We start from the raw sequence: 26162 nt of genomic DNA, 5'->3' as shown, positions 1-26162 counted from the left end.
GAGCAACTACAGCATCCAATGCAGGAGAGAAGGATTGGCAGAAGATTACTCTTAGATCTATTTCCAAATGCAGACCCTTTGCTTCTCCTTTTCAGAAATTAAAGGGAAAGCATCTGCAGTGAAGATTAAATCATTTGAACACCATCTTTGAGAGACTTGAAAAATCCAAAACATCCCTTTAGACATCAAATAATTTATTTAGACCTATTTTTGACAGAACTGTTAGGAGATGTTTTGGAGAGTGAAATTGTTTTAACATCTTCAAGTCTTCTTCCCTGTCACTAACCGCTAGCTGCTTCCTTTATAAGTCCAGTATAAATCCAGTAACATGCTTTGACCCCAAAGACACTGCTGAGCTGAAATGCCCTAGGAAGTGAAATAGTAACAGCCTTCCTGAAAGTTAGACAAGCAAACAGAAAACATACTAAGTGAAGTTTCAGATCATTTTTTTTGGTTATTAAAAAGAGAAACAAAGATGGTGAAAGAAAGTGACTGACACATATATCCTGTTCATGGACAGCTGCAAAAAAAAAAAAAAAAAAAACTCCCTCCAAAGATCTATTGCAAGCCATTCATGTGAATCATCAAAACACACATGATTACAGTATGAGTTACTAACAGGCAGTGAAAAAAGAGTGGATGGAGGAGAGACACCTGTAAATAACAATGAATTAATAGGGAATATTTCCAAAAAACAGACACTGCTTTACTGTTAAAATTTGGACTTGGCCCCAGTTGCATGTGAAGTTAGCCCAGTTTAATTTCCAAGTGAGCAAAGTCAGCTGCAGTATATGAATCTCACAGGATTTGAATAACAGATCTACAGCAGACCTTTGTGTGTCACTATGTGACATATTCTGGCAGATACATCTCAGAAGATACCTAATTCAAACTAGTTCAGACAGTTTTATAAACATTTGACTTGAACCAGACTAATCACAGGGCTTAAAGAAATGAGTTAAGAAGATAGATTGAGGGAGCTATATTTATTTGGCCTAGGACAGAGAAAGAGTAGGGAGGACTAGATTAAAGTTTCTAAAATCTAAAAGGAGTTGATAAATTTACTCCTTGACAATTTTTAAAACTCAGCACACAAATCAAAGGACAGTCAGACATTCAGTGGAAACAGACTTAGGACATACTCAGGATAGATATTGTTTTACACAGAAAGCAGTGTATGCATGGAATGGGTTACCAAGTTGTCGCTGCTGAATCAATGGGATGAATCAACTACTATTAACCGGAAAAGGCAATGATGGGCCAAATGGGCCCCTTTCATTTGTTCTTATGAGCTGATTCCTTTATATTATGATACAGTGGGCCAAAAAACAAACAAAACAAAAACTGCTGATGTTACCACAAAGCCTCAAAAAAGAACCAAATCTTTATTATAGAGCACCTACATATATCTCAATTGTTTCATTTAGCAAAGCTGTGTTCAGGCAGGGAATTCAAATCATAAAACATCAAACATACTGTATTAGACTCCCTCATTATCAGAACATTCATCAGTCAAATGGCAAGTATCTCATTCATCATTTGTTACACAACTCACCCAATGATCTGCTAGAAAGGGCATTATATCTCACCTCAATCCATTTGTCTCCGCTGTACGTTCCAAAGTTCGCCTCCTCCTCCTCAGCCTCCTCCTGTTTTTTGGCTTTGTCTGAAAGGGAGGGCAGTTTGCTCCCCTGCTCATTGCTTCCTTACAGTCGGCCTTTCCATTATCAGCAATCTAAATTAAGGGCAGGGATACCTCAAAGGACAAGGCCAAAGGTGTAATGAAAATATGTATATCATAGTATTTGTTGTGTAAGCTTTAATAAATATTATTTTCTATCGCATGAGTTTTCTTGACTGAATGGCTGGTTCTTAAACTGAACACTTGGGGTGAATGCTTATGTCTTGCTATTTTAAAGGTTTTTTTTTTAATAGTGAAATTCAGATGCTACATGTTGATCCCAGAGGGGTGCAGTGTTACAGTATGGTCAGTCTGAGGCTCAGGATCTCACTTTTTGCTAAAAAGACTTTTTAAAAACAGATCTCCTGAATAACCCAGCAGACTGGCTTCACACATGACCTCAGAGGGTTTCTCCTGAATGCTGGGAGTACTCATTAGGTATATATTATGACCAAATCTTGTATGTCAAAACAGAGAGAGTAGGTGCGGCTGATAGAAAGGTTATGCACATAATTTGAATGGAATGAGAAGTGCTATTAGTCCAAGTTCCAGATCAGCTTAAAGGTAGATACAGAGAAAAAAATGTATAGCTCAATATTAGAGCAAATGAAGAACCGCTCAGAATAATAGAAACACCATAAAATATACTCTTCATAAAAAGAAAAACATAGGTATTTTTAATGTATTTTTTATAGCATTAGAATGGCAGTTTCCATAGTAAAATAGACAGTTCCAAAGAACCTTAAACTGTACAGAAATCATTAAGACATTCAATAAAGTCACTTTCAAAGGTCAGACAAAGTTCAAGGTGAACAGAAATCTGTAACCGGTATACCCACCATTGGCATTGATGACAGCCTGCCATCTCCTTCCCATGGATCAAGTCGTAGCCTGTATAACATGCTGGGGAATTGCAACCCACTCTTGCTTAAGTGTCTGGAAAAGTCCTTGTAATGTTTGTGGCTCATCGTGATGTCGTCGCACGGGTCGATCAAGCTCGTCCCACAATTCTCAATGGGGTTCAGATCTGGTGATCGAGGCGGCCAGGGAAGCACTTGAACATTGTTCTGAGTGAGGAAAGCTGTGTTGGCCCGAGCTGGGTGCGGTCGTGCATTGTCATGCTGGAAAATGACGTTATGATGGTTCATGAATGGGATCACATGAGGCTGTATGATCTCATAACAATAGCACTGAGGTGTCAGGTTGCCTTGAACATGAACAAGGTTGGTTCTGCCGCTGTCTGAGATTGCCACCCACACCATGATAGCATTATTGCACTGAGCCTTGTTAAGTCTAGACATAACTTCAAATGTGTCTACAGCAAACACCAATAAGAAATGCAAGCTGAAAACCCTCCTCTTTTGTATCTTGGCATGTTGCACGTGCAAGTGAATGCACGTGAACATTGCAAGTCTTAAGCAAATGGTATTCATTTTGGGAATATTCACATGTTTTGGCGTATGTCATGTGCTTTTTGATCCTGACAATGTGACTGTCATCAAAACGTGTTTAAATAAAATACAATTCTTTTAATCAAGTTGTGCTGCAAATTTTAAGAAATTGAAGAAAAAATATCTGCTATGCGTTTCTTTATTTGAAAGTTACAGTATTGGGACACATAAAAAAAAAATTAAAATTACATTTGAAGCAACTTACTGTACTGAGTTACTTCTTGGCATCTGCATTGTAAATTTCATATCAAATTATGATCTGTTTCAAATTTTTGGTTTGATACGGTACTTGGCAGCTAAGTTTTAACATTCCTATATAATTTAATACAAAAATCACTGCCAGAAGAAGTTAATTTAAACTTACAGGAACTCCACATAAAACAATTGAAATGACACCTGCTTTAAAAATAAAAAAAAAATAAACATGTTTTAAGTAAATAGTTTTTATTAAAAAAAAAAATATATATATTCTAGAAATAATTATTGAAAATATAGCAAAAGCTCAGCTATCACCAAGCTATTTGGAAAATATTATTTATTACAAGATGTACATTATATCGTATTTTACCCTTATAAACATAGCTATACATTAAAGTCTTTTAAAGACAAATAATTTAAAAAAAACTAAATAAAAAACAGAAAACCAGAACATAAATGATGGATTTTAAAAGCAAAAGAATAATCCTATACATTGTCTGTGTTTGTATATAAAGTTTCTAATTAGCACATCTTGTATTGCGCTTAAAAAAACAAACAAAAAAAAAAAAAAAACTGTGGTTACCATTCAAAAAAAATTGACACATGATCTCCATTGCCAGTATTTTAGTAAGATTAGGGTTAGTAAACACATTGTTATAAATCTGTATTATGAATGGAAGTGCATTGTTTTATAAGCAAATGGTTTAACCCATTTTTGTTTTTAATTCAGGTATCTATCTGAAACATTTTGTGGCTCAATGACATTAAACATTGATGACATATACGTTTATCTTTTGAATGCGGTATCTTTATACTTATATTCAAATACATATATTGCATAGTTATGTTTTTTTTTGCCAACAGAGTGCTCTTCACTGATGCCTTTGTGTGTGTGTGTGAGTGTGTGTGTGTTTTTAACTCACATACTTTACAGTACTATTGTCATAAGCAAGGTTACATGTTGTACTATCCACTTTCAACCAAACCAATTAGTCTGTAGTCATATCTTTATTAACAGTATTTGTTGCACTTGACTTGCGCAGTTCCTTGGGCATACATAACAAAAACAAATCACTGAAATATTAATATACATGAACATATGTTGCTTTTGAATCACTTCCTATTAGATTTTTAGCAGTGCATTTGTAAAAACCTGTGTCCATCTGGGATGGCTTCTGGATAATTAGTGAACCTTGAGGGTGGAGGTACTTGTTGCCGAACAGCCGTGCATGAGATGACACTGTTAGACGTGTTTTGTCTGGCAGCTCCCATGTTATATCTGCCTTAGGAATTCCTATGGCCATGCAATTTAACTGGATTGCTGGTCCGGGTCTGGCATACGTCACCGGCGCTGGCCCATTGGTAATCCGCGGTGGGTACGCTATGACTATCACTGGAACACTCATGAGAGAGGTTCCATATTCATTGACTGACTTGCAAGAATAGGTCCCTCTGTCATAAACGGATGCATGTTGAACAGTAAGAGTTCCATTTTGAAGAACTGCATAGCGGCCCACTGTTTGAGGACGGCTAAGAATCATCCCGTTGGGTAATGTCCAGAAAAGTTTGGGTGTGGGATTTCCACCAGCACTACAGTGGAGTAGTAGGTTTTCCCCGTTAATGATGCTTACCAAACCAGTGTATTGGTTATTAATCTCTGTTTTTTTACCAATTATTAATGAGACCGTTCTTTCTGTCTGCCCTGCTTCATTCTTTGCCAAGCAGCGATAAGTGCCTGCTTCTGTGACAGAGGGACTGCTGATGTGCAAGGTACCATCCTGTCCGTGGTACACTCTGTATAACTGATTGCCACTAGTAAGCTGTGATCCATTAGGAAGGATCCAGACAATTTCTGGTGTTGGTCTACCCTCTGCGGAGCAATTCATTCTTACAGTGGTACCAACAGTTAATGCCAAAGTCTCATTTAGTGGGTTCTTAAGTACAGGTTTCTCCAAGTTTTCTGTAACATCTAGGTCTATAATAAGCCTGGCCTCCCCTCCTTCATTGCGTGCGATGCAGACCAACTGCACCGCATCAGTTTTCCTTATGGATTTAATGTCAAGCGTTCCATTACGATGCACTGTGATCCTGCTTCCATAGTACGGTGCAGGAAGAACAACATTTTCTGGCAAAAGCCACATTACGCGGGGGAGCGGCATCCCTTCAGCTTTACAGTCCAATAGTTTGTGTTGCTCTTTGATTGCTGTTTGCTTAATTGTGTTCACTGCATTTCTATGGCCATTAATAGATGGCGGAGCAACATGAACATCCACTCTGATTACTTTTTTATCCTCCCCTGCTGAGTTTTTAGCAAGGCAGGTGTAGTTTCCATTATCAAACCTTTGGGCCTTCTGTATCAGAAGCGTACCATCATTCTGTACCTGATACTTATCAGATGAAGCTGGGATGATTCGGTTGGTTGGAGAAAGCCAAATTATCCTGGGGGCAGGTTCTCCTTTTGCATTGCATTTCAACGAAATAGGTTGGCCGTATGGCACGTTTACAACAGAGTATGTTTTATTTTTGATTGCTGGGGAATCAGCCACCACCTTGACATGGACTTTCATTTCATCTTTTCCCATCCGGTTTTCTGCATAGCAGGTATAGTTCCCTTCCTCTCTCATTCCAACTTCATTGAAGTAAAGGGTGCCATTGTTGAAAACCACATATCTTCTGGTGCGTATTCCACTGTCATCTGACTGCATTACACTGTTGACCATAGTACCATCAGGAAGACCCCAGGTGATGTCAGGGTCGGGCAGCCCTGAAGCTATGCAGTCAACTTTCAAATCTCCTCCATACGTCACCTTCTTGTTGGTTTCTTGTTTGTATTCAATCTTTGCAGGCTTCATCATCACATTAACTTTCAGTAGCACATAATCATCTCCCATCTTGTTTCTGGCAACACACAAGTAGTCTCCTTCATCTTTTTCAGTAACCATCAGAACCACTAATGTTCCATTAATATACACTTTTATTCTGGGATCAAAACTGAAAATAAACAAAAAATTAAAATAATTATAATTAATACAGCATGTGATTAATGACATTGCAATGTGTGCAAAGCATATGAACACTAACCTTTTTAAAGGTTCAAATCCATACTGAACACACTTTAGCCCAAAAAAATATGGGCCAGAATTGGGTTGTAATCATTTCCAGATGGCTTTATTAGTAACTACAATCCCTTAAGGATAAAAACGCATTAACTTTATCAGTGTAGGTTCTAATTGTTATTTATTTAAAAAATATTATTTAGGCAATTCAATCCTTATAAAATGTTACTATGGCATACCATGATAAAGGCACAGTAAATGTATTGCATAAGCAAGAGAAATTGCTGAAATACCTTGCAAGTAAATTGAGCAAAACTTTACTTAATTTTAGCCAGCAGTGTTCCATATGTTAATGTCATTTTAAAAATATGTGTTTTATGTATTATGTTACTATAGACTTAGTTCAATGAAGAGTATTAAATAAAAAAAAAAAAAACTCAATTAAAATGTCTAAAGCTATGTAATTATTCATTTGTTTTGCTTTGAAATGTGTCTGAAGACACAACGCTATAGAGAAGCGTTCAGCCTTGTGTTGGTAAGCACTTATTACATAAGAATCATGCTATGCCAGCGTGAAACTGTGGGGCGATTAAATAGTTCCTCATCAAAGGACACACCTTTGCAGAGAGTGCACTGGGGACTTAAATACCTACAGACCATCATGGAGGATAGAGCTTAAGAGCTGTACTTTCAGATAAGAAAATGTCTTAGAAATGCAAAGTTGAACTAAACAACAAAATGGATGGCAGTGAAAAGGGCACTAAACTTGCTTTTAAAACTTTAGATACCACATGTTTAGTTATGGTACATAAAAATAAATACTGGAAATTCAAATATGTATATACTAAATATAGGGTTTAAGTATTTTATTCTGTGTAGTATAGATAAATATAGTTTACCTGTATTGTGTATCAACAAGTTTCTTTGAAGGCACTCTCCATATTATTCTTGGACCTGGATCACCTGAAGCAGAGCAGTCCAGTCTCAGCGCACCGCCATAAGTGACATCTGTTCTCTGAGGCGATGTTGCTGTAATTTTTGCTGTGGTCGTTTTCTTCTTTACTGTCACACTTACTGTCCTTCTGGAAGCCCCAACTGCATTGCTTGCCATGCATTCATAATTCCCACTGTCTCTGGAGGATAAGTTGCGTATGTACAGGGTTCCATTGGGGAAAACAAACAAGTTGCCATTCACAAACTGAGACGGTCGGATCTGTGTTCCATCGAAGAGGATCCATCGCACGTTAGGCAGAGGAGCAGCTTTGGCAGTGCAGTGAATGTAAACAGTCTGTCCTTCCACAAGAGTAAAGTTCTCACTCCTTTGTTGCTGAATCATAGGAGGCAATGCTGCAATATGAAGCCTGACAGATAGGCTGTCTGCCCCAGCTGCGTTGCTTGCTATACATTTGTAAATTCCTCTGTCTGGAAAATTAGTGGATGTGACACTTAAACTTCCATTTTCAAACAACATTATTCGACTGCCAGTTTGTGTGGCTGCACGAATGATTGTTCTGTCTGGTAATATCCATGAAATATGAGGGATTGGCAGTCCTTGTGCCCTGCACTCCATGTTTGCAGTGTCTCCAAGATAAACCGTAACATCTTGATAGCGGGATACAAGCATTCTTGGCTGCTGAGCTAAAACAATTAACGTAACTATCATTTTCTCCACACCATATTGGTTTTGCGCAGTGCAAAGGTACTGTCCACGGTCCTGAAGTTGAGCATTTTGAATCACAAAAGTCCCATTTTTCAGTACTTCAAATCTTTGGATCTTTCTGTTAATTGCAATCACAGCTCCTACAAAAATAAAGACATTATTACGTTTATATTGCATATTTTAAGCTCATGTGCCCTAAGCATTCACAAAAGAAAAGCAACCTTCATAATTTGTCACATTTCCTGATCTTAACTATGTAATAAACAAGCAGACAACAGCTAAATTATGTTGTTCATCCCAACATGTTAAATCCTGGTTGCCATATCAGGTTTCAAGTACAGTGCTACAGCAAAGAATGTTTGACAAGTATGACATTATTTTTCTTTTTTGAATGGAATATTATTAACTATCAATTGACACAGAGATTTAATTTCAAGCTAGATGAAAGAAAAAAGGAATTGACACTCACCAATTGAAAATAAAAAATGTAAATGACGTAATAATAATAATAATAATAATAATAATAATATAATAATAATAATAATAATAATAATAATAATACTAATAATACATGTGCTTACCAGTAGATACTTTAGTCCATGTAAGGAAAGGTTTGGGTTCTCCCACAGTATCGCATGGAAGCACAGCATCCATTTCAGCTTGAACGGACACTGTATGCTGGTTGTTTGTGGTGATTTGAGGTCTTCCTCGATAGTCTCTTATATTGGGTGAAGGACGAGGTATGCTTAAGCCATTTTGAATAGGTGTTTCTACTTTTGGAATGAATGAGGCATTTGGGAGCCTGTGGTTATAGACACCGTTCCAGTGTAGGCGAGTGGTAGTTGTAACGAGTGACGTAGTTCTTGTTATTGGTGGGATTCTGGTGCTACTTGCCACTGTCGTAGTGGTTGTCCTTTCTCCTAAAAGTGAAGCACTAGTAGCAGGTCTAGGTGTTGAGACTGTTGATGCTCTGACTGGAACTGTACTTTGTTCTTTAGATTGTGTTGTGGCAGTAGTAGCAGGTGGTTTGGTCCTAGTGGGTGTCTTGGGCAGGCTTGGTTTCTGTACCATGTAAGGATTTTTTCCATTCTGATAATATGGGTACCTTTGATTTATGCTTGGCAGTCTAACACCAGTACCTTGCCTGTCAGGGATGTAATTTGATCCAAAGTTTCTTGAGCCTGCTATAGGTCCAGTTTGTAGCCTGTTGGAATGTCTATTGGGGAAAGGCAGATGTGGTCTGTATGGTGGAGAAGCTGAAGTTGTTGCTGGTCTTGTTGTTGGCATGGTGATGGAGACGTAATTTTTCCTTGGTGATGGGGCCTGACCTGCAAATGCTATTATTTCTGGTTTGTTGGTGAAAGACGTATTTATTTTAGGATTCTGTGGCCAGGATCTGGTAAATGGAATGGGAGGTCTTGTTGTTACTTTAACAGCATTATGTTTCATAAAAACAAAACCTTGGTTAGAGCTAGTAAATATACTGGGTTTATTAGCTGTTACTAGAAGGCTGTTATTGAATCCTTCTCCTCCATATGTTTTTCGTATCTCTTTATTTTTCACGTGTGCATTTATATTAGATGTATTTGGTTTTATATGGGATTTAGGGGTCTGATCGACCTGTACGGTTGGAATTTTTGAATAATGTTCGCTAGTACTGCTGGGAGCTACTGAGGAGTAAGGTTGGATTGGCTGTACTCCTATAGTATATTTTTGTATTGCAGGCTCATCTTCTGCAGGTGTCACAGTATGATTTGTAGCCTGACCAGAATAAACTAATTTTGGAATGTTTTTATGCTGGTTTTCCTTATCTGACAGCCACCTCTTAGGATTCTGAATAGTTCCTGGGTTAGGTGTTGTGGTGATAATTAGGTCAAGAGCTTTTGTTGTGGTAACACCAACGTTTATAAAGTCTGTTGGACTGATTGCCAATGAACTTCCTACATATGGTGTAGACATAGGAACAGCTTCTGTAGCAACTTGGATTTTAATAGTTTTGTCAGGTCCCCTTCCTGAGATGGTTGACCCAAAAGTTCTTGAAACTATGGGTGTAACAGATGTACTACTTGTGGAACTCTGTGTAGCTGGGGAGTTTGATTTGACGATCACGTTGTTAACAGGAGGATTTGTACTTCTGATAAAGCTATTGGACATTACACCAGGCCTACCTTCATAGTCTGTGTTCACTATCTGAACAACAGTATTTGTAGATGTCTGATTTGGTGACATATACACAGTAGAGGTAGTTGTTGGTTTAGTATTATATGATGTCTTTGGAAGTTGTCTTTCTAATTCAGAGTCTCTAATTTCGGATTTGATGTTTGTAGACTGCATCACCATTGATGTTTGTGAAGTAGTAAGAGCTATAACTGGTAAAGATGTTCTCTCAGTTGCATGTGTTACAAACATTTCTGTTTTCATCGTAGTTGTAGGTCTAGGTGGAATAACTTGGCCTGGTCTTGGTCTTGGTCTGTATCTTCTTCTGTTACCAAGCCTTCTCCTTGAATATGGTCTCTGATGAGAATATGATGTGGATGAATTAACCTGGGTTGTCTCTGTTGTAGTGCTAGCTACTGTGCTTTTGATAGTTTCAGAAGACACATGTGTGTTTATTGCACTTACTGGGTTTCCTGATTCATGTGTACTATGATGGTTTTGTTCATTCTTTTGCTTTGATATATTTTCTGTAGTGGATGTTCTGCTAAATGGACTGGGTGCTTCTGTAATAGTAACATCAGCAAATGATGGTGTAATACTGCCTGCTTTAAATATGCCTTGGATTCCTTCTTCATTTAATGCTGAATCTGTAGTAGAAAAAGTAATTTGCTTTGATGACCTTTCAGGCTCCGTTGTGCTTAAAGAAACTAATGAAATGCTTGAAACAATAAAAACAGTATTTCTTTCCAATGTGCCAATTTGGTTTTGTCGTATATCCATACTGCGTATGGTAGTGGCCATTGATGTTTTTGGATCTTGTTCATCATTTTCCTGGAAAGAGTCTACAAAGTCTTTTGTTTCCTGTGGGACAGAGGTTGACTGTAAAATATGAGTATTGGTTGTACTCACGATATTCAAGTCTGTGTAAGTTTGGGGAGCAGAGATTTGGTAAGTGTGGTCAATCTCCTTATTTGAATATGTGGGTTCTGCAGCCAAGCGACTGTTGTCTTGGTTAAATCTACTTTCCGGCGTAGTTATTGGAAAAAGTTCGTTTTTAAAATTGGTCTCATCTGTGGATAATTCGTCTGCGTTATCTGAGGACTCCCGTTCATTTGTATTCAAATGTTTAGATCCCGAGGACTTAATTTTCTTAACATTTTTGGTTGATGTTGTTCTAGAAACTACACCATCGTCTGATGATGGTGATGTTGTTGTTTTTGCAGCAGTCCTTTCACGCATCTTCGCCAAAATGTCCGCCCACCGTTGCGGATCAATTTTATTATTTGACACGTTAACTCTTCTCCTTGCATCAAATGTCCGTTGATCTTCTGGCACAGCGCTTCCTTTCGGTTTTAATCTGCTCTTTATCCTCAATCTCCTTCCAGAATTTCTATTTCGATACCCAGGTGTTTTACTGTGATTACCTCCACTTTCACTCCCTGTGTCACTTTTGCTGGATAACCTTTCATCTTGGGGTTGCTGAAAGTTCGAATCTCCAGACGCCTCTTCATCCTCACTCACTCTTACTCTAATTTTTGTGGAGATCCCTGAAACAGACTGCGGTTTCATGGAAATCCTTTTGGATGGACGTGTCGCTCTTTTCCTTATAACTGTTATCTTGGTTGCAAATGTATCTACCCCATGCTGATTTACAGCTACGCACCTGTAATACCCACTGTCACTGATCTGGCTCTGCTGTATGAATAGTGTGCCATTTTGAAACACATAACCTCTAGTTGTGTTTGAATAAACATTTACAATATTATTGTTTGGAAGAATCCAATCAAGTTGTGCATCGGGTATAGCAGAAGCGTTGCATGACACAGCAATAGGTTCACCGGTATATTTAGTTAGGGAACTCCCTTCTCCTGCAAAAGACTGAACTGTTGTCTCCTGCACTGACACCCGAAAAGCCATTATATCTAGATCGCCCTTGACTTGTGCAATGCAGTAATAAACACCAGAATCTGAATGGTCCACTGCTTTAATGATCAGTTTACCACTGGTAGAAATTGAAATTCTGTTATCTCTGCTGTTGTGTGGAGCCTGCACTTTAGTGCCATCTGGTAACATCCACTGTATCGAAGGATCCCCCGAGCTCAGGACATTGCAGTTCAGCTGACACAAAGTCCCGGCAACTACACTCACAACTGTTTTTGTCTCTTCTTTCGATTCTATCATGACCCATTTGCTTCTCTGTCGCTTTGTAATTTCTGTATCGAGAGTTTGTGAAAAGTGAGTAACAAAAGCTAGCTTTATATTCTTTGTGGTTGACTGCTTTCTGTTTAACTGTATGTTGACAGACGATTGCATCAGCCAGGAAGGCTGGGCTAAGATATTTGCTTTCACGCCTGTAAAATAGTATGCATCCTTTTCAATATCTTGCTTATACCTGAAGCTTAAATGTGGTTCTTTGCTCAGCATAATTTCTTTTTCTAAGTGAACAGGTACTTCGCTGTAGTATGCGATAAGCTTCCATAATTTTTCATACCTTTCACGATCTATCGAGCATTCCACATCAAGTGAAAGAGTCATATTAATAGCGATCTGCTGTGGATTAATGTGGTCCCATTTAATTTTGGTAGAATCGCTTGGGGAGTTGATTCGGCATTTCAAGTCTACTTTGTTCCCATGCTCATCTGTCATATTCAGTGTAACATTTCCAAATGGCTCCTGATATTCTTCCATAGACATTAGTTCACTTTCGTTGTCTTCCCCCGGTGAGCTGGTGCTGTGCTTTAGTGGTGACTGAATAGTTGGTCTAGTGCAAGAAACATCATCTAGCTGCATGATCTCCTTCTTTGTTAGCTGCTTGGGTTTGGAGCACATTGGGCACACCTGCCCCCCTTCATAGGCTTTATCCTTTTTGCACTTTAAAACACCTATAAAGACAAATGAAAACTAAGTTAAGAATATGATTTGTACCTATTAAAAATCTGCCATAACACTGCTGTACATCATTTATTTATTTTTTTTTTTTTTATGCATTTCTGTTCTTGTGGCAAAATTTCATACAATCTTTAAGATACCAAGTCTTTATGTGAGCAGGAGAGCCCTGTCGCTGGTTCTTGTGCAAATGTGTGCAGTTGGGACATGGAACAGGAGACTCGTTGCTAGGCAACTAATTAAGCAGGTTAGCTCAGCTAGGGGGCATGCCTGGGGAGGCCTGGGGAGGCTGCGCGCAGCTCAAAGGGCATCTGGGCCACAACTCGAGGCGACTGCAGTGCCATGCTACACAGAGGGGCGCTTTGTTGACATCGAGAAGGAGAGCGACCGCTCCACAGGATTAACTACTACAGAACACTTCAACTGCAAGACAGTACCTATGCTCAGCAAGGACCGTTGCAACGACCTGGAGTTGCTGGTAACAACAGCAGTAGATTAGTTTAGGGGATGTTGATCCTAAAAAGAATAGAGAGGGTTTCGTAGTGTAGTAGGTTCCTGGAGCGGGACGTCTCTTTTAATGAGGCTAGTGATCGCCTTGTGTGGCAAACTTTTATTTTTAGCTTTGTTTTGTGTTGTTTTCTTTATTAAATCTGACACTAGGTCTACGATTACTAATGTCAGCACTGTGTGGCGTGTCAATACTCAATGCTCTGTGTCTGACACACATGTAACACTTCCCTCTGTTAAAGTACTATAGAATGTAGTTGTAAAAATTTGATTTGGGACCAAATAAAGTAATGAAGTCTCCTGAGTCATGTGATTTTATACAATGCTGTAGGTTGTTTCAGCCAATCAGAGCACAGATAGCCATTTATTTTTACGCAGTAACAGCACAAATCTAACAACAGATTCTAAAGCCACAATGATCGAAAGAACCATAAACTTCAATATCTGAAGCATGCATAAAAAAATAATAAAGCAGCACCTGGTTTGATTACACTAGGCTAGCACAAGTTTTCAACTCATGTTAACTGATGCTGGCTGAATGTAAAAAAAAAAACAACAAAAAAAAAAACATATAACATATATATTTATGTACCTCCTGTGTTTTTATTCCAGTTCAGAAGCCAGTTCAATCTGCAGTCACATGTCCATGGATTTCCATGAAGATAGACATTCTCCAGTAGGGGCAGAGTTCTGAACATTTCACTGGGGAGTGTCCTAATGGCATTATCAGACAAATAAAGGTGCCTTACTGTCGACATTTTAAAATACTGTAAGAATGAAAATGTCGCAAAGGTATTGGGGTGAAGCTGCTTGAGGAGGTTCCCTTCAAGTTGGACCAGCTGCAATGAGGTCATCCCGCTAAATGCATCAGGGTGAATAAATTCAATCTTGTTGTTGTCCACATGCAATCTCATCAAACTTGATAGTCCCTGAAAGGTTTGTCCAGTTATAACGTTTAATTTGTTATAACTCATTTTGAGCACCTAAAGAAAAGGGAGAGACCTTTGTTATAGCAACGCTACAAAAAGATTGCGTGATCTACAGCTGTGACATAATACATTAAAATGCTGTCTTTATTATAAAATTATTCAAAAGCAGATTAAAATGTGTGCCTCATTATTAACAGTACATCATCAGATACTAACAGTTTATTTATTGCTAAGAAACATTGCCAGAACAATCCACCCTATCATGAGATCAGAATGGTGTGACCACTGTATATGCATAATGTATAACCTAACTCTGTCATACCTGGAATTACTTTAAAGTATTTTTTTGTTGTTAACAGAAGATACATCTTACACGAAAATCATCAAACAATATGCTTGTTTTTCCAGCGTAAATCACTAAAATATCACAGAAATTAAGTTTTACCTGTAATGATATCAAATCTTTAAAGACTGCGTTAGGTATATTGTGTATGTCATTTCCATGAATCATGAGCAGTTCCAGTTTTCTGAGTCCAGCAAGGGAGCTTTCGGTTATTGAGTTTATAGTGTTAAACCTTAAACAAAGAAATAAAGCATGGGTATTCACAGGTGTTACATTTACTGCTAAACGAATGAGGCATGCTGTAAATTGTTGTATTATTTCTATTACATTTCAGCAGCGTGCTCAGCACAACATTTACACATCAAAAACTTATTATACATTATTCAAGACTGATATCAACTTAATTTAATAAGGTTTGTTTTTCTAAAAGTGATTAGATTTTATTATTGGGTTTTGCAACACCCTCTTGGCCCTTTGTATCCTGGATACCCCTACAGTTTGTTGTTGCTGACATATTTTAATACATCTCTATTGTACCCCAGATAAAACACCCACCAGACGTTTGGCTGGAGTTGAACAACCCAAGGGGAATTTGAAAATACTCAAAAAGTAAGACCAGAACTACAAAGAGAGACTTATCTCTGATAACACTGCTGCAAGTAATACCATGTAACACAAACCAGTTTATTTAGCGTACGTGCTTGACTGGAAGTGGTTGGCCTGTTTGCCCCTGGGCTTCCTTTGGAAACTATGTGAATTACATCTGATATAAACTATCCTGGAATGCACAGTTTAAATGCATTATTTAAAAATGTCATTGTATTCTTTAAACTGTTAAGAATCTAGGACCAGAGTGCATTGCCTTTAAGGCAAAAATAAATAAAAAAATAAATAACTACCAACCCTAAATTGATTCTTTCTACATGTTTGGGAATTCTGGCAGGCACTTTTATCAAAGATCTGAAAGTGCAGTGCACTTCAGTGGGCAGGTAACAGGCACAAGGATGAGGACAGGATACCACTGCTTCTGGCAGCCCTAATGCCAAAATCAGAACCAAGCGGAGTGTGTGAAGATATGCCATCTTGAAGACTTCTTGAAGATTTTTTTTTCCTTCCACAAGCTCAAGTCACTGTAAGAAAAAAAAGTACCTGTGTTAACTAAAAGTTGCCAAAATTGGCTAGTCCTAACAGTTTAATAAAATAGAATTGGCTCAGCACTCCTTTTTTTCTGAGCATCGGGGGCGCTAGAGTAGTGTCAATTGTGTCTTGCTTAAAGATTACATTTTCTAACTGACCTGAAAACCCTCTTTCAATCCTGGGCCTCTCCACAGAATATATTGCCAATTGTGCAACACAGTGTGGTGGTTTTGTGATGTGGACTGAACTTAAATTGAACCCAAGGCACTAGAGGTGAAGGCCTGCAGTGTTAAAGCCCCCTAGGAAACAGTCTTTTGTAAAAAAAAAAAAAAAAAAAAAAAAAAAAAATATATATATAATAATATATATATATATATATATATATATATATATATATATATATAATATAATTATATATATATTTCAATTCAATTGAACTGCAGGCATACTTATTTCAATTGAGCCACTCCATGTCCCAACAGTCATGAAGGTCTTTAAAAAACCATGGGTGAAAAATATTCATTCAAATTATATTTTAAGTGCTACAGAGTTCAAACAAAATAAGAAATCAGAAATGATCTCTGAGCGTCCCTGTGAAAGTATAGTCCTGTGGAATTGATAATGCCAGTCTGGAATATGTTGTTGCTTTCTTAGAAGCTGAACAATGAAAGTTTGTATTTATTTCAGGAACTACCTCTCATCTCAGTTTACACTTTGCTTTTGTGTTTCGACACATGAAACAGTCAAAAGAGTACATCCTAAAACAAACAATTCCAAAACACTTGTTGTCAGATGGCAAAAATTAGCTCAAAAACACTTTGTAAAAAATATTCATTAAAAAGAAAACATTTCTTACAGTACCTCTCCCCAGTGAAAGACATCAACATAAGGCCGCTGGCAAGCTTTTCGATGTTCAAACCAGTATATTAGGATAGACTCATCACTACAGAAAAATCACGGGCTTGCCTTTATTTGATCTGATTTGATCACTTTTCAGTTTAATGGACAGAATTGAATGGCTCTGTGGAATGTTCATGGTTTCTAAATGTATACCATATTTCTGCTGGCCTGCCAATAAGACAGTGAAAAAAACATAGATTCTGTATTATTTAAAATCTACCATGGAAGAGCGTGACTTCAAGTTTTTACTGCAATGCAGAACACATTACTGAGCAAAACAGCAGGTACCTATTTGGCAGCACTTTATCAAAAATTCTCCAAAACAGAAATTATGGTGGGACCATAGTGGAGCTAGAGACTAAATGCCTCATTCTCTCCAGTGCAGACTATAAGTAAAATACAGGGGGGAAATATCCTTAAACACAAATTCCTAAAAAAAAAAAAAAAAAAAAAAAACCTTCCTTAAAACTGTAAAAAGCTGTTGGGCGTCACCATCTGTAAACACTTCATATTAGAAAATCAAGCTCAGACAGTGATGATTAATCCTCAGAACTGAACATTGCTTTAATTCTCCCTGCAGTTGCCTCAAGTCTATTGTGTGCTGCAAATGTTTATTTCCATTGACACTAATGCCGTTATTGCCTCCAGCATGTACTATACCGACAAACCCGGTATCACGCGTGTCCTCATTTCAACCACTGAATCAAAGCAATGTTACCAGGTTACTAAACCCCGGAGGCGAGGCAAGCCAGGGAAGTCTGCCTGGAATCACTGGTTCTCAATTAGGCGAACCTGTGGGAGCTCAAGGGCCAGCACAGTGTTCCTGTGGGTCAGTACACACATTTTTCTTGCCTATTGCTGATACTGACACACTTGAAACTTTTTTATAAATAGCAAGACAGATTACTAATATATCATTCATCACCCGTTGAGGTATGTCATTTAAAGAATGAATACGTTTAAGTTCAAATAATGTATTATATAACAAATATACTGTGTAATACTGGTTTTACAATTATATCTGTTTCTAGTTTGAGAATACATTAATATATATATATATATATATATATATATATATATATATATATATATGTGTGTGTGTGTGTGTGTGTGTGTGTGTGTGTGTATATGTGTATATATGTGTAGAATATATATATATATATATATATATATATATATATATATATATATATATATATATATGTGTGTGTGTGTGTGTGTGTATACATATATATATATATATATATATATATATATATATATATATATATATATATATATATATATATATGTATATGTGTGTGTGTGTGTGTGTGTGTGTGTATGTGTATGCTTGAGTTACTAGAATGTATGATCTAACACTATTTTAATCAATAACATGCTCGAGTTACAATTTCAGCAATACCAAATACGATTCCGTATCAAATCAATTCACCGCACTTTTTTTTTTGTTTGTTGTTGTTTTGTTGACAGTTTTTTGGACTAATTTAGCACAGTCAGTACGCTATGAATTAAGTATGGTTCTACCTGTGTTATCTTCCGAGACGTACTATACACTATTTTAGGAATGTTATAAAGTCTGCTTTGCAAAAATTAATATTTGTATCGTATTTGCCTAAACAACTGTACTTCGGTCATACGGTTAAGAAAAAAAAATAAAATACGGTACCGTACCTTAAAATCTTCTTGTAAAAAAATGTGACATCTTTCTTAATTCTTTAAGTGCTTATTTTAGTCCCGTTTTTAATTCTTGGCCTTACTCAGACCACAATTAACAAGCTAATTCAGTGTCAAAAGACTGGCATTACAATCCCAAAGTCCAGTTGGTTACTTAAAATGTACAGTTGCGCTTCATGGATTTCAGCACTACTCCTGTGCAAGTGCCCAGCTTGTAACTCATCAACACCAAAACGACCGTTGTATTTTTAGATGCAGTGTCTTGTGCAACATTTATTCTTCAATTAAAAATAAAAAAAAAAAATAAAATAAAATAAAAAAAAATTAAATCACACATTAGTAGGTTCCATGTAGTTGACAGCAGTCCTTGTTATAAAACCGTGAGGTGTTGATTGTGTTGAGTAAATCTTTTTAAAGAAGTTTGTATTTTCCAGCCTGCACTGCTGAAGCAGTACTGGGGACTCCTCTAGTCTGAGCCACTGTGAGCAGGACTACCAGAGTTTGAAGTTCAGTCTGAGGATGCGATTTTGTAGAAGAGAGGAGGGGCCTGACAAAACTATTAATTGCGTAAAATGCAACACCCATTGTTTATGTTTTACATTTTATTTAAACAAATACATTTTTTTTTTTAGAACCATTAACCTGCTTGTAAATAATACATGTAAGGTAATTTAGAGACTCTAAAAATAGATATATTTTTCATAAATAATAATACATTTTAAAGCTTTTAACAACAAAAGCTATATGAAGTGCTTGTGGAAAAGGTAGGCTACTTATTATTATTATTATTATTATTATTATTATTATTATTATTATTATTATTATTATTATTATTATTCAAGTACTATGGTAGTGTCACCATGATTTAAACAGGATAAAATAACAAGTAGGTCACAAAATGATTTTGAAAGAAGTTGGTGATCACTACTGCAAATCTCTACATGTTTTAAAAAAAGAGAAACAATTTTAACAAACTTGCAATTATAATATCACGATCTATGGTTTTTCTTCCAAAAGCCTTATTTCTAAAGGGGTAGCCACTTTTTAAAAGTAGTCCCTCAAATGCTGAGATTTATTTAAACCTTTATTTAACCAGGTAGGTCAATTGAGAACAAGTTCCCATTTGCAATGACAACCTGGCCAAGAGGCGAACAATGTTACAGCATGACAGAAAGTGCACAAAACATGAAAGAAAACAGACAAAATCAAATCTGGTAAGTACAGGAGTCAGTCAACAGTGAGTCAAGCTGGCCATTAAAAACACCCTCAGAAACAAAGCCAGGCAGTTTTAGCTTGAGTTGTAATTCACTCCAGTCATGAGCTGCAGCATACTGAAATGATACTCCCAGCAGCAGTGGGCACTCTGGGAACATCCAAATTAATAAAAGCGTTAGATCGCAAATTATAAAGTGACTGAATCACATTTTTCCTCAGATAAAATGTCGATTCCCAATCAGTGTTTTATATATTGGTCTATACCAATGAATGAGTCGCTTTGTGTGAAGTGAAGGCCAATTGACAAGAGTGTAAAGATCACAGTGATGAGAGCAGGAGGGAACACCAGTGACGAATCTTATAGCAGAATGGTATAAAGCATCCAACTTCATAAGAACAGCTTTAGAGACTGTTTTATTAACAACATCACCATAATCAAAAATAGGAAGTACAGACATCTGGTACTATCCATATAATTCACAGCAAAGCAATTAAAACTGATTTCCATCCTTGAACTGTGTAAGTACAGTACAACACGAACTACAGTACAATATCAACAGCACTACAGCTGTATCTGTTATAATAATGAATTATGTAACTTTTACAACACTGTTGGAACCTTTCACCTGGGGCAATTGGTGTCTGAAGCACCAAAAAACACAAAAAATGAAACACATGTAGAAGCACTTTACATTCCATCAAATCATGCATAACACATGTAGAAGCACTTTACATTCCATCAAATCATGCATAAGCTATTGACTGCCAAAGAAGAAGAAGAAAAAGAAGTTTGACAATAAAAAAAAGAACATAATTATTATAAATAACAATTAGACTTGAAAGTACATCAGTGATTACTTTGGGGGGTTTGGTTTAGCCTGTCAACTGCTTCAAGCATGAATTAGTTAAAATGCCTGATTAGTTGACAGATTGAAAGGTATAGCTACCAACAACGATACCAAGACTATTAGTAACTAATCCCTTGTTAAGTAAGCCTGTGGGACTTTGCTTCAGGTCGCAGTGGGGAGGTCTTTCAGTCAGCTTCTGGTGCACATACTGATCCACAGGACAAAATGACATAGAAGATAATGACAGCTACACCATTATTATAGGGGTCTTTTTTAGCTGAATGAACGCCTGCCTCATTTAAAAAGCTTATAATTTAAAGACAAGATTTAGCCCATTCCAAATTCCATAAACAAGGTAGGTTGCTGCCCTTGCTTCCTCCTGGGTTATCACAAAGTTAACCTTTGACAGAACCTACAGCTGTCCACTGCTGCTAAAACAGGCATACATATTCATCAGCACATTCAAGTGGAATGCTAAGTAAAGGGTATACAATTTCAAAGCAGCCCAGATACAGTAGCCACCACTGTGCAAAGATTTAGTGTTAGATATAGGGATCTGAGAAAGGTTAAACAGCAAACAGCTCTTTTTGTTGCTGTAAATCACTAGGTTCATCTTGAGTTAGAAGTTCAAGTGCAATAAACCACAAAAATGTTTGTTCTTATCTACTGATTGTTTTTCTCCTAAACAAGTAATAGTACTTGGGATGTGATTGTTGCTGTTATTGTTGTTGTTATCATTTGTTGTAATGATTTAAAGTAAGCTATCTACTCATTTTAATATGTACACTGTTCAAAATGTGGTAAAAATGACTGAAAATACAATAAATAAATGTCTGTACATTTACAGAAACAAATATAGGCATTTAGTGAGAAAAATGTAGGATTCTACAGCAGTGGTGTGCAATTTCCAAGGGGCAACATGCTAGAACTTTACCCTCCCATCGCACAAAGCATGCACAAAAAGCAGAATATAACTTTTGGTTTTATTTAACAGTGAACACAATCAATCAATTAGTGATTAACAGGGGCGGATCAAGCCTTGTAGCTTGACTGAAATTTAAAAAATAGCTTTTGCCTGTTTTTTCCACTCTTTCTCTATAAGCTGAATTCAATTTCTGATGTACAGGTGTTTTAGTTTGTTTCTTCACACATATGAAATCATTGCCAACTATATATACTATGCTCTTTCAGTTTTGTAACTGCCGAACCCCAGATTTTTAAAGGACTTGTGCATAATCTGTCAAGTTTCACTGTTTTTTTTTTTTTTTGTTGTTTTTAAATTAACTGTTTTTCTACCAGAATGCACACAATGGGCTCTGTGTATCATTGAATTTTCTTTAGTAGCTTGACTTTTCTTTTTGTGACTTCATAGACCTACCCACAATGCACTAAAGACTTCTTTAGCCAATCAGAAGTGATATGGGGTGGGATGTAAACACTTTTTAAAATGTTTGTGTATAGGGGCTAGACTTTGGCAATTCAGTTTTGAGAAATTTGCGTGGCTCGAGTGTTTTTATAGCAGCAGAACAAACACTGGAAAAATAAATTGGAAAAAAAAACTATTTGTCCAACATCTTGTCCCTCACACAAATCATATTGTCCCCCACACAGATCATCTTGTCCCTCACACAAATCATTTTGTCTCAGTGTCAGGCGATATAGATTGCACATCCCTGCTGCCGACAAGCTTAAAGCCAGTAAAGGGAGATTTAGAGACAAATATAAAGGCCTAATTGTTCGACCAACAGAACCCAAAAATTTGAAGCTACTTACTCTTTAAACATCAGTCCAGTTCGTCCATCTCAAAAACACACACACACACACACACACACACACACACACACACACACACACATATATATATATATATATATATATATATATATATATATATATATACACACACACACATACTGTCAACATTTATTTCAGTAAGTAATTTTCTGTTGTGTACCAAGGTTATAAAAAGCACAGCCTTGAACACTAGTCAATTCACTATCAATGCAGCCAAGCTTATTCAGACTGAAATGTTTGTTGTTTTGTCACATTCTCATGGTAATATATTCTTGAAGACAATTTGATATATTTCGTGCCTGTGCGTTCCCTATTTCCACACACTGAATGTGCCAGCATGTATCACTCACTTCTTCATAAGGGAGGGGCCATGTATGAACATGATGATCATATTATAGTATTGAGATTTCAGAGCACTCTTCTTATTGATAACAGCTGATGCTCTGCCTGGATGCAGAGGCTCCTGTACCCTGGGAGTTTTGAGAACTCTTCACAAGCTGGACATTCCCATGCTTTATACCCCCTGTGATAAATTAGGTGTCAACTAATTTGTTTGCTCAGACAAATGGCAGCTAAAAACCAAGCTAAGACCACCAGAGCTCATTTTATCAAGGCCTAAATAGCCACAGGGTAAAAACTGCTAGTACAAAGATAATTTCTGCTGTACAATATATTAACATTGCATTTATTTATTTGTGGAAACATAATGTTAGATATTAAATGTGAACCTTTTGGAATTGTCTAAATACAAGTAAATAAAACCAGGCCACTCTTTAATTCTATACAAATTCTGCTGTTGTTTTTTTTTTGACCCTCATTAAATGCAATTAACTTTATTAAATACAAAATATAGTAGCAATAGGTCCATGTTAGAGCAGGATTACAACTTAAGCTAAAATAAAATCTGATGCTATTTTAATATTTAAAAAATAGAAACCACTGAGTTTTATTTATTTTTCCTGTGTACTGTACCTTCCTGTAACTGGTTTTCAGCTCAGTGTTGCTGTGGAATCCTAGCTGCTTTGTGGTTGTTGAAGTTATATGAGCCTCAATATTATACAGTACTACACTATATGCTGGGATTTAGAGAGAAAACTTTTTGTACAGTAAGTGCGCCTTTATCAGGATTTTGATGCAGGCTTGTTAAAATAGACTTTTCCTCAAGGGAATTTCTAATTTGGAAGCATTTTCCTGCATAAATGAATGCAGATTACTTTAAGCATTGTAAAATGCACACTATACCATAACAAAGGACTATATTGTGCAAAAAAACATTAAAATAAAGAAATATGTATTATAAAAAAAAACACATAATGAAAGCCAGTTGGAGAACATTTCTGAGGCTGGTTCTTTGACTCAGTACAAAATCTTTTTAGCCTTTTTTTTCTTTTACAGCATAATGATGTATTACTGTATCCTGCTGACAAGTTAGAACAAACCAGCAGGTAGAATGTCAGTCTTATTGCTCTAGTTATATGTTTTCAAGAAAAACATCAAACCCATTTCTTTTTGGGTTGAATAGATTATAAAGTACCGCAAACAAATTTGGAATAAATTTGGGTTTGGAATAGAAAATCCACATCATAAATCACTCTGAAGCTGTTTTCACACATATCTGTACCACACTGTGGTATTCCTAATGCATCTGCTGGCAAAATATGTATTATCATATGTTTAGGAAAAGGTTTAGTGCCAACCATAAATTGGCCTCTAAATTGGTTTTTTAAAACATTATCACAGCTCCCCCTTCTTTGTTTTCAAATCTACGCTCAATACAGCACTACTTCATTACAGCTACTTCATTTGTTGCTATAGCTTTTCTCAGATTCAGGCAGTGGGATGAGAACTGACTTCAGCACCTAAGGATTCCCCACGCAGACTGTACCTGCCCTTTCTTGCAAGTGTGTTCGTTGACTTAGCGCATTTCCAGCTCCCTGGGGGTATCAGCCCTCCCTGTAGTATAATAATCTCAAGATAGCATGATTTAAACTGGAGAACTTGCTGTATTCCTACCAAAGATTGACCTTCCTAGCACCTGAACTCGCGACAACAGGGCAGGGAAGGTCAGCATACTCAGACACAGCACTCTTGTACTGTACATTGGTGAGTCAATGCACTAGCTGTGGAACTGAGCTTTATTCATTCTGCAATATTTTATGGTATATCTCAACGGTCAGAAATTTGAGATGGCAAACAAAATGGTCCACAATTCTTTAAGCGACCACATAGGACCTCATCACCAGAACAAAGAGGAGAACAGATGGAGATGCTTTCACTTTACAAAGAAATAGAGGAGTTGGGCATTTTGTATCTGTAGCATATTAAAAAAAAGATGGATGTGTCATACATTCAAATGACATCTCTGATGTATTCTGTGAAATATAAAAGCTGCATTTTTTGCCTTGATGTCTGTATCAGTCTCCAGGGAATAAAGCAGACCTGATAGTTGGTGCAACAGACCTCTGAAGTGATGACTTTATGGGATTGTTGTTTTTGGGATGATAACTCAGAGAGAGAGAGACTGTGGCAAACAGAAGAACTCAACCCACTTGACTTGGCCAGATGCAAACCACATCACCTTGTAACAAATTCCCAGTCACAGTTTAATCAATTTAATCAGTTTGATAACTTATTCTTCTTTATATCTTTATTTACTTGTTCAATGAAAGACTTGCCTTCTTGAATGCGAAACATTTGCTGCAACTGTGAGGTACTGATGATTTTAACACACCTCGGCCTATTCCCTTACTGTACGTATTTCATTTACCGCTTTTCAAATTGATTTCCTGATCATAATTTCTGCACAGCGCCACACACGTGTTAAAGCAATAATGACAACATTACATAAATTGCATCCAACAGTTATTTTCATTCACAAGTTTAAACCGGAACTCACTCTCAGCGGTTCATTTGCCCCTTTTAAAATCAGATGAGACACAGAACTTAAAATTTCAGAGCTTACGCGCACTTTTAATAATAAGAAACAAACAAAAACCTAGCTCTTATTACACATACAGCAGGACAGATAAGCTGTTTACCTGCCATAAAACACAAAAACAATACACAACTGCACAAAGAAACACTCTGCAGTACTACGTTTGCAAAGCATGATTAACAAACACTTTGATGTACTACGTTTGCAAAGCGTGATTGCCTTTTGAATACCTTCCCCTCTCTCTCTCTCTCTCTCTCTCTCTGTACAGTTCACGACCGGGCTCTTCCTTCGCATTAGCAGCACTGAAGAGACTGACTGCTTTCCTTAAATACCTGCACCTGGCTGTAATTTACAATAATTGCCAGGTGCAGGTGATAATTAACAAATAAATACCAAAATAAACAAAATTAATAAATATAAGTAAGATATTTGTAGCCCTAAGGTGTCATTTTTGGTGGTGGCAATGTGCATTTAGATATTAGAAAGTAGAAAAGGGTCATAGGGTTGAAGTCACAGTCTTGATTTTAGGTGCTTCTTTACACCTAATACCTTGAGATGTTAACCTCTTTTTAATCCTTGTTGTTTTTTGTGGATTACTTTGTTGTTTTGCTTTTCAAACAATACCACTACAGCTCTTAATGCGTTGCCTCGGGAGGGGTTTACCTTGAGAGTCCACAGAGACATGAAACGATTATCAACACCATACCAGTATGTATTTTTACACAATCCTGAAGCTCTGGTCAAAAATGGTGTTTTGAATCCAATGTTTTTTTTTCTGTATTTAGAAG

General features: G+C 36.9%; 1 protein-coding gene across 1 annotated transcript; it reads right to left on the bottom strand.

Moving 5' to 3' along the window:
• Positions 1 to 3257: 3257 nt before the first annotated feature.
• LOC121328058 (immunoglobulin superfamily member 10-like) lies at positions 3258 to 19060 on the bottom strand. Its single transcript, XM_041272530.1, has 7 exons — positions 18580 to 19060; positions 15772 to 15998; positions 14971 to 15100; positions 14189 to 14579; positions 8628 to 13085; positions 7286 to 8186; positions 3258 to 6321 (listed from the first exon to the last, which is right to left on the bottom strand). The coding sequence occupies exons 2-7, from the start codon at positions 15948 to 15950 to the stop codon at positions 4413 to 4415; spliced, it is 7968 nt and encodes a 2655-aa protein (XP_041128464.1). The 5' UTR covers positions 15951 to 15998; positions 18580 to 19060; the 3' UTR covers positions 3258 to 4412.
• Positions 19061 to 26162: the final 7102 nt, after the last annotated feature.

The sequence above is a fragment of the Polyodon spathula genome, chromosome 15, assembly GCF_017654505.1.
Source record: "Polyodon spathula isolate WHYD16114869_AA chromosome 15, ASM1765450v1, whole genome shotgun sequence".
In the NCBI taxonomy this organism is placed as follows: domain Eukaryota; kingdom Metazoa; phylum Chordata; class Actinopteri; order Acipenseriformes; family Polyodontidae; genus Polyodon; species Polyodon spathula.
This window is presented reverse-complemented; position numbering and strand designations above follow the sequence as displayed.

Excerpts from the sequence above, each read along its gene's own strand:
- LOC121328058 (XM_041272530.1), bottom strand. The coding sequence starts at position 15,950 with ATGGCATATCTTCACACACTCCGCTTGGTTCTGATTTTGGCATTAGGG. Across the intron at positions 14,580-14,970 it reads AAGATTTGATATCATTACAG|GTGCTCAAAATGAGTTATAA; the intron begins GTAAAACTTAAT and ends CCTTTTCTTTAG. Across the intron at positions 13,086-14,188 it reads CTGGAATAAAAACACAGGAG|GTGTTTTAAAGTGCAAAAAG; the intron begins GTACATAAATAT and ends TTGTCTTTATAG.